General features: G+C 54.1%; 1 protein-coding gene across 1 annotated transcript; it reads left to right on the plus strand.

The window, feature by feature from the left end:
• The first annotated feature begins 7,241 nt into the window (after positions 1–7,241).
• LOC129493503 (protein FAM90A5-like) lies at positions 7,242–10,651 on the plus strand. Its single transcript, XM_055299750.2, has 4 exons — positions 7,242–7,364; positions 7,853–8,052; positions 8,510–8,618; positions 9,284–10,651. The coding sequence occupies exons 1-4, from the start codon at positions 7,242–7,244 to the stop codon at positions 10,244–10,246; spliced, it is 1,395 nt and encodes a 464-aa protein (XP_055155725.1). The 3' UTR covers positions 10,247–10,651.
• The last annotated feature ends 2,879 nt before the right edge of the window (positions 10,652–13,530 follow it).

Here is a 13,530-nt window from a genome sequence, read left to right on the forward strand (position 1 = left end):
TGCGTGTTGGTAGAGTGGGGCTGAGGTTTGCTTCCTCCTGTGGATGTAGAAGAAGTCAAAGGGCCTGCCCAGCCCTGCGGTCCCCTCAGTCAACTCTGTTTCGGAGACATAACGATTTGGATTGCTAACAAGTCAGGAAAGTTTCAAGCCCTTGGAAGATCAGTTAAACACCAACACGGAATGAGAGTCAAAAGACAATATGTCATCTTTTTGAGAATTTTACTCACTTCAAGCACATGAAACACACATATTGACAAAGGCATGCCAGAGCCCAGTTTTCGAGGCCGAGGAAGGACCCCGAGAGCGCGCAGCGCAGCAGGCTTCCCAGCGTCCCAAACACTGCTCTCGGGGCGGGGCGCAGCGGAAGGGCTGCACCTCTCAGTGTTCCCAAACTTTTCCCTTATTCAGTCATCTAGAGAGCAAAAACTCAGTCATTCCCCAGTTTCCTATTGACGTCCCAGCAGAAGTCTGACTCCTGCGCGTCGCCCAGTTTCTCAGGCAACCAATCACTGGCACGGAAGCTTTTCCTGGCGCGTTTCCGGAGAGCCATGTGAACTACAATGTCCCTCACCAGAATTCAATGAGGCAGAGTCCCTGCATCGGCTCCCTGCCTGGTCTGGGCTAACACATCCGCAGAAGCGCCACAGCCAGGGAGCTTCGGAGTCACCGCAGAGAGTCTGCTCGCTGCTCTGCGCTCCTCAGTCCCACAGTCCCCTCCAAGTCACGGGAGCGGGAGGCCAAGGAGCCCCTGCCACCTGCAGTCTCACTCCAGGTCAAAATCACTGTCCTCTGAGGAGGAGGAAACCTGAAGGTCCTCATAGAGGACACTCGGTGGGACACGAACACCGGGACCCTGAGACTTCTCTGAGACATGAGGGCTCTGAGCGAGGAAGGCTCCCGGCTTCTCAGGAGAGTGAAATGAGGGAGCTGTCAGGAGGCTGGAGCTCCACCATCCATTGTCCAGTCTCCGGAAGAGCACTCTGAGAGGCTGGGCCCCGCCATGGCTGGCCGCTGGGTGACGGGACACGGTGCAGGCCTGGGCAGTAGGCAGGCAAGGTCTGCTGTGCGGAGGCTGCCGGTCGATGCTGGGCACCTGGGCGGGTGTCCTCCGGCCCATCTGGGGCGACGTACTCGCTCCAAGTTCGGTTGCGGCCGGCGGAGGTTGGAGAGTGTCCCGTGCCCCGAGCTCACCTCCCTGGATGGCGTCTTCGGGGATCTGGAAGGGACCCAGTCTCGGTATCTTGGGGAAGTTCAGGCAAGCCTGAATCGGAGCCTGGGCAGGTCTCTTGGCTCCTGGCCTGAAGCTGAGATTGGAGCCTAGGCCCAAGCTGCGTGTGGCGGCTGGTGGGCAGGGCTGTGAGGTCAGCGCGGGACGTCTGTCTTGTGCCCGGGGGCTGATGGCCTGGAGCAGGCCGTGGGTTTGGGAGGCAGCCTGGGGAACTTCTCGGCAGCCACCCTCCGGGCTGCTGTGAGTGGGCTTCACCACGAGGAAAGGCCCCGGGCCCTGGTGCCTGACTGCAGGCTGAGGGATGGGGGCCGCAGCCCCTGTCTGTCGAAGACTAGAGGAGGAGCTCACACTGGCTTTTCTGAGGGGAGACAGTGAAGCCAAGACGGAACCCCTGTCAGACATTTCGGTAGCTGAGCCATCAGTGAGGACAGGGTCCACGCGTGGCCTCTTACTGGTTGTGTGGAGCGGCACTGGCCTGCTTGCAACCTGAAAGACAGGAAACCACACACGTTACAAGTTCCTCTGCATGGAGCCGAAACGAAAATCAGCCACTTCCAAAGACGAGGGGCACGCGCCATGAAATTCTCCATACAGAATCGACAGGCGGTCCTTGGAAGTAGGGACAGACCCTCCACCTGAGTGCTGATCAGGACAAGACTCGTGAAAGATGCGCTCTCGAGCTATGTGTAGCTGATCCGAGCACACCATTGTTCAAAAGAACAATGTCTTGGGCATTAACTGGATCGGAGTGCCTCCACTCAGCCTTCCCTGAAGTGGAAGGGACTAATGCCCTTCTGAAGGCAGGTTGGTGGCTCAAGGGTTCTCAGGGGGTGTTCTCTGAAAAGCTGCATGTTCCTGGGTTTAGCCCTCTCCATGTTTGGGGCCTCTGAGGGACGAATTTCCTCACGCCGCCAGGAACATGTTGTTGGCAGGCTTGCCGTAATTGGACAGAAAGAAAGCAACGGGAAATAAGGCATCCTCAGATGCCTTCACCTGCAATCCAACGGACCTGGAAGGATGGTGGAGTCCCTGACCCCAAGAAGGCAAGAAAGAGGGGTTCCCCGATTCCCTCCCGCAGCCGGGAAGCCGAAAGGAAATCAACCAGTGTGACCTAGAGGAGAAAAAGACCAGGGGCCCGGGGTGACACTCACCCTCAGATCATCACAAGATTCCGTGGATCCTCTTCGATTTGGCAGCGGCTTCTCTGGAGGTTTCCCGGAAAATATCCGGAGGAGAGCCTTCCTCTGCGGGTCTTGCTGCCTGCAGAACAGAAAAAGGTCAGGCCGTGCCCCCTGGTTTTCCCCGGGAGACAGGGAGAACCCTGTCTGGGGCCCAGGCCCATTCCGTGTTGCGTGACACAGAAATGGACATCTGGTGCCCTTTCCGCCTCTGCACCTTCCCTCACCTGCCAACCTTCCCATCCTCCTGGTGGCCCTCTAGGCTTCCCAACTAAGGACTGTGATTTGGACTCCATTGCTTTTCCCCCTGTCATGGGGAACCTGCACGAAGCGCCCCCGCCTCTCCCCGTCCCCGAGTCTCCCAGAGCCAGAGGGGCTCTTGGGTGTGGAAGAACGGAGGACAAGGAGCTGCGCTCTATTTCCTGCAGCGTTCCTTCCCTGGACCGGAGACGGAAAGGCACACGGTGTGCAGGTGCAGAGACACCATGTCCTTAGGAGGCAGTACTCTCAGAGTGGTGAAAACCCCTCCCACCGCTCACCTTGGTCTCTCTTCCTTCTCTCCCTTATCCTTGTTCAAGGGCCCCGGGTTCGCCTCCACCGGGGGCTTCCACGGTTTCAGGTTTTCCTTCCCTTCCTTCTTCCCGAAGGTGTGTGGAACCAGGGCTGCCTTCCAGCACTTCATGGGGCACCTGGTACTTCTGGCCGTGTGGCCAAAGGCCCCGCAGTCTTTGCACTTGAGCTGTGGGTGGAAAGGAAGTGATGTCAGTGAGTGAGCTGAAGCCACAGGCAGCCATCCGATGTCAACATTGAGAGGGATTATGAATTCAGAGCTGAATAAGGATTCCAAAGAGGGGACCCCGGCATGGGGCCCGTTAAGTGCTGGGAGAGTTCGGATACGATGTTCCCTCCCAAAGCCCATGTGACGGAGGACCTCTAAAAGGAAGGACTCGAGGTACTAAGGGGCACGATCGTGACCCCGATGTCAACCACACAGCCAAAGGTGGCTACACAGGATTCTAAGTAGGAAGGGAGGTTGCCCCCAAGAGTCTCTCAAGGGATCTATGGGGCCGGGGAGGAGGTCCCAAGCCACGCCCACCTCGGATGGGTAAAGCAACCTGGGTGGTGGTGACAGAAACCTTTGGAATCCAACCCAGTCTCTGAGGACCCTGTGACAACCCCTCCCCCCGCCCCCACCCCCATACCCAAGAGATCCAGGGCTAGACTTACCCTGGGATCTTCTTCATCGGGCGGGGGAGCCCTTGGCGCAACTGGGGCCCTCCGCTGCTTCTGGAGGGTCTGGGCTCTCCCGAGTCTGTTGGCCCCAGTTTTGGGGTCACGACGGGCCAACATCTTCGTCTCCTGGGGGTTCTATGACCGCCTTTTTCGGGGGTTGATTGTTGGGTCACCTGAAACACACACAAACACACCCATATCGATGGTGAAGCACACTGGATATTCACACACACCCACAGGAAGCCCCCAGCTAACTCCTTGCCGCTGCGGTCGTGAGGAGACTTCACCACCGGTCGGTCAAGTCTGTGCCTCACACTGTGCTGTGTACACCCTCAGATATTGTGTGTTCCTCTGCCATGATTACCTAGTCCGAGTGTAAACCTCGCCTGCCACGGGGCCCATGGCCTAGGGGTGGGGAGCTGAGCTTTCTGCCCCAAACAATCCACTGATTCTGAAGACAGGACTGAGGTGTATCACGATTCACGCCGGTAGGAGACACGATGATTCTATCTCCCTTGACGGCCAGAATGATGGAAGCCGCAGGGCATGGCGTATGGCACCCTTTGGCAGGTCTGTTTGAAATCAGGGATAAGGGAGGCTTCCTGTCACAACTTGAATCGCTACTCTTGCCATTTCTAATTAGGCAACTTCCAAACACAAATTCATAGAGAGAAGTTTTCTTCCTCTCTATCGCACTAGCAGGTGATGGTCTTTCCTCTTCTATCGTTTTGGCTTTAGCTCCAGCCCCTCTTTATTTATTTTTCTGATATTTTACGCATGCCACACGAACCCGTCCAAACAAACGGTGAACAGGTGCCATAGCGTATCGATTTCTTACACGGCTGAAGGGCAAACCGCCCCTTTTTCAAAACCTCTTTTCCCATTTCCCCACCAATTCAGCACGCTGGTTTACATTTCCTTTCGCATTTCCATCTTGGTCTTATCCCACACGTGGAGACGGGAATGATTTCTCGTTTTCTGTTCCAAGAATTACCAGTAAGCAGAATACATCCTACCCCATCAGCAAGCCCCAGTGTGATCGATTTCTTTCACTCTCCCTCGTCTCTTCCCCCGCAAACCCCGCCCCACCCCTCAGGGACTACGTGAAACAAACAGTTGTTCGGTGAAACTAACCTGAAGTTACAGGTCAGCTTTCTTTCCTCGGCTGGCGCTCAGACGGGCAGGTGCTGGAGCAGCCCCGCTGGAAGCGATGCAGCATCCAGGAAGACCGAGGAAGGGGCGGAGAGGGACCTCTGCTTTCCAGGCTGCCTTTTATACCGCCTCTGGTCTCCGGACGTGGAGGGCACCCTAACCTGATCCATTACAGGTACCTTAATTGCAATTAACTTAATCCAATCACATGACCTGGAGACGTCTGTCTGCACAGCCCACTCTAAGATCATGTTCACCTTTGGCCGACATTCTAAAACCTACGAGTACAGCTGCAAGCTTTGAAGGATAGTTGTTCCCCGTCAGACGTGTGACACTGGTTCGTTTACCCTTGTCTCGTTTTCCGTCTTGATTGCCTTTTGTTTGTCTGTTCGTGTTAAAAAAAAAATGTGGTAAAATAGACGCCTTTTAATTGGGCCGTGTCTACTACATCTCGACGTAGGCCTCAGTGTCATCAAGGAGATTCTCCTGGACACGCCGTCACGGCCATGATCCATCTTCAGAGCTTCTCTTTCTTCCCCACGGTAAGTCTGTCAGCAGAGAACACTGACCACACCCTCATGTGTTTTCTCCTCCAGGAGGCGCTTGGAAACCACCGTGAGTTGGACTGCACTGGGAAACACAGATGAAGAAAGTCAAGACCGCTTTGTCCTTCAGCGCCTGGCTCCCTTTTCAACTCGTCTTGCGACTCCAGGCATTTTGTCTGAAAAGTCTCCCAAACGCTACTGAGGCTCTGCATCCCTGTGTCCCATTGCCATTTCATCGGATTTGGGAAAATCAACCTGACCTTCTTTGTAACTCCCACGTCAGTGATCTTTGGTGCCACGTCCCCAAATTCTGTCCTTTGTCATCTGCAACTGCGCAGGTTAGGCTCCATGTTCCTTGTATTGGGAAGAGAGAGTCAGGAGTCGGAATCCTGAACCGGCACACTGGGGCATTTTCTCATGTAGCCATAGTGACCCCACGGTCATTTAAGAGGCGTCTATTTTGCTATATTTTTTAACACAAACACACAAACAAAAGGCAATCAAGACGGAAAACGAGACAAGGGTAAACGAACCAGTGTCACACGTCTGACGGGGAACAACTATCCTTCAAAGCTTGCAGCTGTACTCGTAGGTTTTAGAATGTCGTCCAAAGGTGAACATGATCTTAGAGTGGGCTGTGCAGACAGACGTCTCCAGGTCATGTGATTGGATTAAGTTAATTGCAATTAAGGTACCTGTAATGGATCAGGTTAGGGTGCCCTCCACGTCCGGAGACCAGAGGCGGTATAAAAGGCAGCCTGGAAAGCAGAGGTCCCTCTCCGCCCCTTCCTCGGTCTTCCTGGATGCTGCATCGCTTCCAGCGGGGCTGCTCCAGCACCTGCCCGTCTGAGCGCCAGCCGAGGAAAGAAAGCTGACCTGTAACTTCAGGTTAGTTTCACCGAACAACTGTTTGTTTCACGTAGTCCCTGAGGGGTGGGGCGGGGTTTGGGGGGGAAGAGACGAGGGAGAGTGAAAGAAATCGATCACACTGGGGCTTGCTGATGGGGTAGGATGTATTCTGCTTACTGGTAATTCTTGGAACAGAAAACGAGAAATCATTCCCGTCTCCACGTGTGGGATAAGACCAAGATGGAAATGCGAAAGGAAATGTAAACCAGCGTGCTGAATTGGTGGGGAAATGGGAAAAGAGGTTTTGAAAAAGGGGCGGTTTGCCCTTCAGCCGTGTAAGAAATCGATACGCTATGGCACCTGTTCACCGTTTGTTTGGACGGGTTCATGTGGCATGCGTAAAATATCAGAAAAATAAATAAAGAGGGGCTGGAGCTAAAGCCAAAACGATAGAAGAGGAAAGACCATCACCTGCTAGTGCGATAGAGAGGAAGAAAACTTCTCTCTATGAATTTGTGTTTGGAAGTTGCCTAATTAGAAATGGCAAGAGTAGCGATTCAAGTTGTGACAGGAAGCCTCCCTTATCCCTGATTTCAAACAGACCTGCCAAAGGGTGCCATACGCCATGCCCTGCGGCTTCCATCATTCTGGCCGTCAAGGGAGATAGAATCATCGTGTCTCCTACCGGCGTGAATCGTGATACACCTCAGTCCTGTCTTCAGAATCAGTGGATTGTTTGGGGCAGAAAGCTCAGCTCCCCACCCCTAGGCCATGGGCCCCGTGGCAGGCGAGGTTTACACTCGGACTAGGTAATCATGGCAGAGGAACACACAATATCTGAGGGTGTACACAGCACAGTGTGAGGCACAGACTTGACCGACCGGTGGTGAAGTCTCCTCACGACCACAGCGGCAAGGAGTTAGCTGGGGGCTTCCTGTGGGTGTGTGTGAATATCCAGTGTGCTTCACCATCGATATGGGTGTGTTTGTGTGTGTTTCAGGTGACCCAACAATCAACCCCCGAAAAAGGCGGTCATAGAACCCCCAGGAGACGAAGATGTTGGCCCGTCGTGACCCCAAAACTGGGGCCAACAGACTCGGGAGAGCCCAGACCCTCCAGAAGCAGCGGAGGGCCCCAGTTGCGCCAAGGGCTCCCCCGCCCGATGAAGAAGATCCCAGGGTAAGTCTAGCCCTGGATCTCTTGGGTATGGGGGTGGGGGCTGGGGGAGGGGTTGTCACAGGGTCCTCAGAGACTGGGTTGGATTCCAAAGGTTTCTGTCACCACCACCCAGGTTGCTTTACCCATCCGAGGTGGGCGTGGCTTGGGACCTCCTCCCCGGCCCCATAGATCCCTTGAGAGACTCCTGGGGGCAACCTCCCTTTCTACTTAGAATCCTGTGTAGCCACCTTTGGCTGTGTGGTTGACATCGGGGTCACGATCGTGCCCCTTAGTACCTCGAGTCCTTCCTCTTAGAGGTCCTCCGTCACATGGGCTTTGGGAGGGAACATCGTATCCGAACTCTCCCAGCACTTAACGGGCCCCATGCCGGGGTCCCCTCTTTGGAATCCTTATTCAGCTCTGAATTCATAATCCCTCTCAATGTTGACATCGGATGGCTGCCTGTGGCTTCAGCTCACTCACTGACATCACTTCCTTTCCACCCACAGCTCAAGTGCAAAGACTGCGGGGCCTTTGGCCACACGGCCAGAAGTACCAGGTGCCCCATGAAGTGCTGGAAGGCAGCCCTGGTTCCACAGACCTTCGGGAAGAAGGAAGGGAAGGAAAACCTGAAACCGTGGAAGCTCCCGGTGGAGGCGAACCCGGGGCCCTTGAACAAGGATAAGGGAGAGAAGGAAGAGAGACCAAGGTGAGCGGTGGGAGGGGTTTTCACCACTCTGAGAGTACTGCCTCCTAAGGACATGGTGTCTCTGCACCTGCACACCGTGTGCCTTTCCGTCTCCGGGCCAGGGAAGGAACGCTGCAGGAAATAGAGCGCAGCTCCTTGTCCTCCGTTCTTCCACACCCAAGAGCCCCTCTGGCTCTGGGAGACTCGGGGACGGGGAGAGGCGGGGGCGCTTCGTGCAGGTTCCCCATGACAGGGGGAAAAGTAATGGAGTCCAAATCACAGTCCTTAGTTGGGAAGCCTAGAGGGCCACCAGGAGGACGGGAAGGTTGGCAGGTGAGGGAAGGTGCAGAGGCGGAAAGGGCACCAGATGTCCATTTCTGTGTCACGCAACACGGAATGGGCCTGGGCCCCAGACAGGGTTCTCCCTGTCTCCCGGGGAAAACCAGGGGGCACGGCCTGACCTTTTTCTGTTCTGCAGGCAGCAAGACCCGCAGAGGAAGGCTCTCCTCCGGATATTTTCCGGGAAACCTCCAGAGAAGCCGCTGCCAAACCGAAGAGGATCCACGGAATCTTGTGATGATCTGAGGGTGAGTGTCACCCCGGGCCCCTGGTCTTTTTCTCCTCTAGGTCACACTGGTTGATTTCCTTTCAGCTTCCCGGCTGCGGGAGGGAATCGGGGAACCCCTCTTTCTTGCCTTCTTGGGGTCAGGGACTCCACCATCCTTCCAGGTCAGTTGGATTGCAGGTGAAGGCATCTGAGGATGCCTTATTTCCCGTTGCTTTCTTTCTGTCCAATTACGGCAAGCTTGCCAACAACATGTTCCTGGCGGCGTGAGGAAATTCGTACCTCAGAGGCCCCAAACATGGAGAGGGCTAAACCCAGGAACATGCAGCTTTTCAGAGAACACCTCCTGAGAACCCTTGAGCCACCAACCTGCCTTCAGAAGGGCATTAGTCCCTTCCACTTCAGGGAAGGCTGAGTGGAGACACTCCGATCCAGTTAATGCCCAAGACATTGTTCTTTTGAACAATGGTGTTCTCGGATCAGCTACACATAGCTCGAGAGCGCATCTTTCATGAGTCTTGTCCTGATCAGCACTCAGGTGGAGGGTCTGTCCCTACTTCCAAGGACCGCGTGTCGATTCTGTATGGAGAATTTCATGGCGCGTGCCCCTCGTCTTTGGAAGTGGCTGATTTTCGTTTCGGCTCCATGCAGAGGAACTTGTAACGTGTGTGGTTTCCTGTGTTTCAGGTTGCAAGCAGGCCAGTGCCGCTCCACACAACCAGTAAGAGGCCACGCGTGGACCCTGTCCTCACTGATGGCTCAGCTACGGAAATGTCTGACAGGGGTTCCGTCTTGGCTTCACTGTCTCCCCTCAGTAAAGCCAGTGTGAGCTCCCCCTCTAGTCTTGGACCAAAGGAACGACAGACAGAGGCTGCGGCCCCCATCCCTCAGCCTGCAGTCAGGCACCAGGGCCCGGGGCCTCTCCTCGTGGTGAAGCCCACTCACAGCAGCCCGGAGGGTGGCTGCCGAGAAGTTCCCCAGGCTGCCTCCCAAACCCACGGCCTGCTCCAGGCCATCAGCCCCCAGGCACAAGACAGACGTCCCGCGCTGACCTCACAGCCCTGCCCACCAGCCGCCACACGCAGCTGGGGCCTAGGCCCCAATCTCAGCTTCAAGCCAGGAGCCAAGAGACCTGCCCAGGCTCCGATTCAGGCTTGCTTGAACTTCCCCAAGATACCGAGACTGGGTCCCTTCCTGATCCCGGAAGACGCCATCCAGTTAGGTGAGCTCGGGGCCCCGGACACTCTCCAACCTCCGCCGGCCGCAACCGAACTTGGACCGAGTACGTCGCCCCAGATGGGCAGGAGGACACTCGCCCAGGTGCCCAGCATCGACCGGCAGCCTCTGCACAGCAGAACTTGCCTGCCTACTGCCCAGGCCTGCACCTTGTCCCGTCACCCAGCGGCCAGACATGACGGGGCCCAGCCTGTCAGAGTGTTCTTCCGGAGACTGGACAATGGATGGTGGAGCTCCAGCCTCCTGACAGCTCCCTCGTTTCACTCTCCTGAGAAGCCAGGAGCCTTCCTCGCTCAGAGCCCTCATGTCTCAGAGAAGTCTCAGGGTCCCGGTGTTCGTGTCCCACCGAGTGTCCTCTATGAGGACCTTCAGGTTTCCTCCTCCTCAGAGGACAGCGATTCTGACCTGGAGTGAGACTGCAGGTGGCAGGGGCTCCTTGGCCTCCCGCTCCCGTGACTCGGAGGGGACTGTGAGACTGAGGAGCGCAGAGCAGCGAGCAGACTCTGTGCGGTGACTCCGAAGCTCCCTGGCTGTGACGCTTCTGCGGCTGTGGGAGCCCAGGCCAGGTAGGGAGCCGATGCAGGGACTCTGCCTCATTGAGTCCTGGTGAGGGTCATTGTAGTTCGCATGACTCTCCGGAAACGTGCCAGGAAAAGCTTCCGTGCCAGTGATTGGTTGCCTGAGAAACTGGGCGACGCGCAGGAGTCAGACTTCTGCTGGGACGTCAATAGGAAACTGGGGAATGACTGTGTTTTTGCTCTCTAGATGACTGAATAAGGGAAAAGTTCGGGAACCCTGAGAGGTGCAGCCCTTCCGCTGTGCCCCACCCCTGGAGCAGTGTTTGGAACTCTGGGAAGCGTGCTGCGCTACGCGCTCTCGGGGTCCTTCCTCGGCCTCGAAAACTGGGCTCTGGCATGCCTTTGTCAATATGTGTGTTTAATGTGCTTGGAGTGAGTAAAATTCTCAAAAAGATGACATGTTGTCTTTTGACTGTCATTCCGTGTTTGTGTTTAACTGATCTTCCAAGGGCTTGAAACTTTCCTGACTTGTTAGCAATCCAAATCGTTTTGTCTCCGAAACAGAGTTGACTGAGGGGACCGCAGGGCTGGGCAGGACATTTGACTTCTTCTACATCCACAGGAGCAAGCAAACCTCAGCCCCACTCTACCAACACGCACCTAGTAAAATGCCGCCAGCTGAATCTCATGCACGCTAACACGTGGTGAGGTTTGCTTGCACCACGGGTCCCCATTTGGCTCAAACGCCGACGCCAGGTGCGTGGTTCCAATTGCGATGGCGCCCATGAAGTGGCTTCCGGATGTGCGTATGCACCAGGCACACTTTGATTCGCCAAATAGTCCCTAGCAAAGCTGAAGTTAACTCCCAGATTCGGGTTGTACTTCAGAAGTAAGACATTCATCCCGTCTTCTTTCCGGATGTCTGACACCGGGCCTTTCCATGGGTCTCCCCCCGATCCTAAGTGTAGCTGAGCTAGAGACTCACTGAACAATCTAGGCAGGGCTATCCCATCATGCACAGGCTATCTCCATTCTCTGACCTGGGAACAACTCTGACCAGGATTCCTCATCTAGGAGCCCTCGGAACTGAGCGGGTTCCTCTGCGGCACACCAAATGGCTGCTCCCTCCCGCCGCTGTTGAGGGTCGTTATCTTGATTATGTAGATCACCTAGAAAGTATCAGTATCCAGAATCAATAAGATCAACTCTCTGCTCCTCTGACAGCAGAATGAGCATGACCACAATGAACCAAAGAGCGTGGAAGGAAACGATGTGACCATAAAGCTCAGAGAACGTCCACAGGGGATCGTAAGCTGGGGTTCCAACCTCAATCATGAATAATTAATGAAGCGCAAATCAAAGGGGACTAGAGTTTCAGCAGGTGCAATTCATCCATTGGGAAGTCGCCGGAGGGCCAACAAGATTGAGAACCTGGGAGTCGGGTGCAGTGTCAAGGTGGACGCGATTGGTTCCAAAGCTCAAGAAGACCATGGGGTCACTTGGGCTACATGAGAAAATGCCCCAGTGTGCCTGTTCAGCATTCTGACCCCTGCCTGTCTCCTCCCGTTCAAGGAACGTAGACCCTCACTTGTGTTATTTAGTTTTTGTTGTTTTTTTAGATACATACGCAGTGATACACTATGGTAACTTTTTTTTTAAATTTACATTTAGGCCTGTCTTCACAAGATACCTTATGCAAGAGCCTTTCCATTTTGTTTTGAAACACAGTAGCATCTCACTCTACACATCTGACATGCCTAGTTACTCTTTTTTTTTTTTTTTTTTTTTTTTGAGACGGAGTCTCTCTCTGTCACCCATGCTGGAGTGCAGTGGCGCGATCTCGGCTCACTGCAAGCTCCGCCTCCCGGGTTCACGCCATTCTCCTGCCTCAGCCTCTCCGAGTAGCTGGGACTACAGGCGCCAGCCACCACGCCCGGCTAATTTTTTTTTTTTGTATTTTTAGTAGAGACGGAGTTTCACCATTGTCTCGATCTCCTGACCTCGTGATCTGCCCGCCTCGGCCTCCCTAACTGCTGGGATTACAGGCGTGAGCCACCGCGCCCGGCCGCCTGGTTACTCTTTTATCCAGCATGTTTGAAATCACCAGTTTGATTGCCTTTTTTTTCTATATGAAGGAGATAGAAACTAGTCTGTCCTCCTCGAAGTTATGGCCCTGCATTTTCATAAAAAATGCTGCCAAAATCATAGCATTTATTCTATATGTATATGAAGTACAAACCAAGAATAATTGAAAACAAAACTTAGGAAAGGCAAGTAAGAATGTAAACTTGATGAGCCAGAGCAGAAGGGTGTGTCACTTGGAAGCAATCACAGCAGTCATTTAATTCTATAATTTCAATATTTATTGAAATTATTGGCCTGGGGAGTGTGGGGAACCTGAACAAAGACAAGGACTGGCTCACAGCATCGAGAAAATCATGAAAGCCTCAGGGTATACATAGAGTATCAATCTTAGGAATTTTCCAGACAACATACCAATGACTACATGGACACCAGCAATCAAGGGGATGTGTTAGCCCTGGGAGTGAGCAGAGGTTTTCCGGTGAATTTTCAGGCCCCTGAAAGCATGCTGAAAGCAGAATCCTCACGTTGAGGATTAAGGGATTCGATTGAGTGTTGTTGGGCTTAAGTGTTTGAACATGCAAGAGAAATTCTTAGGGACACTGTGTGCCAAGTGAAATGGGAGCACTTTCTTTAAACACCTTGCAGTTCTTCATCTCCCTGCAGCATCTGGGCTCCTCTGCTAGTGAGCACAATGGATCATGATGGGAGACAGCAAAGGGGAAGCAAGAGGTTCCTGGAGTTACTCTCCCTCCACACTTTAGGGCATGCACTGACTAAGGACTTGGCCAATCTCTCATCTATCAATGTAAGTGGTGGATCTTGGCTACATCCCTTCTTGAAAAGACATCTTCGTGCTCTGGTAGGAGAACTATGCTGAAGCCTGTGACAGATCTGAGTGCTGGATTTTGTGAAGGGTGCATAGGTCTGATGGAGGAGTTGGGCAAGGGCTCCATACTATACAGGCTGAAGCTGAGATTGGCTGGTCTAGGGAATCCCACTGGACTAGGTGTAGTTGGTAGAGGGTAGGACACACAGGAGAAAGTATGAAATACACAATAGGATTATTGAAAGAGAAGGGCTGAGCCAAGCAACATG

This window comes from Symphalangus syndactylus, chromosome 11 (genome assembly GCF_028878055.3).
Source record: "Symphalangus syndactylus isolate Jambi chromosome 11, NHGRI_mSymSyn1-v2.1_pri, whole genome shotgun sequence".
NCBI classification, from domain to species: Eukaryota; Metazoa; Chordata; class Mammalia; order Primates; family Hylobatidae; genus Symphalangus; species Symphalangus syndactylus.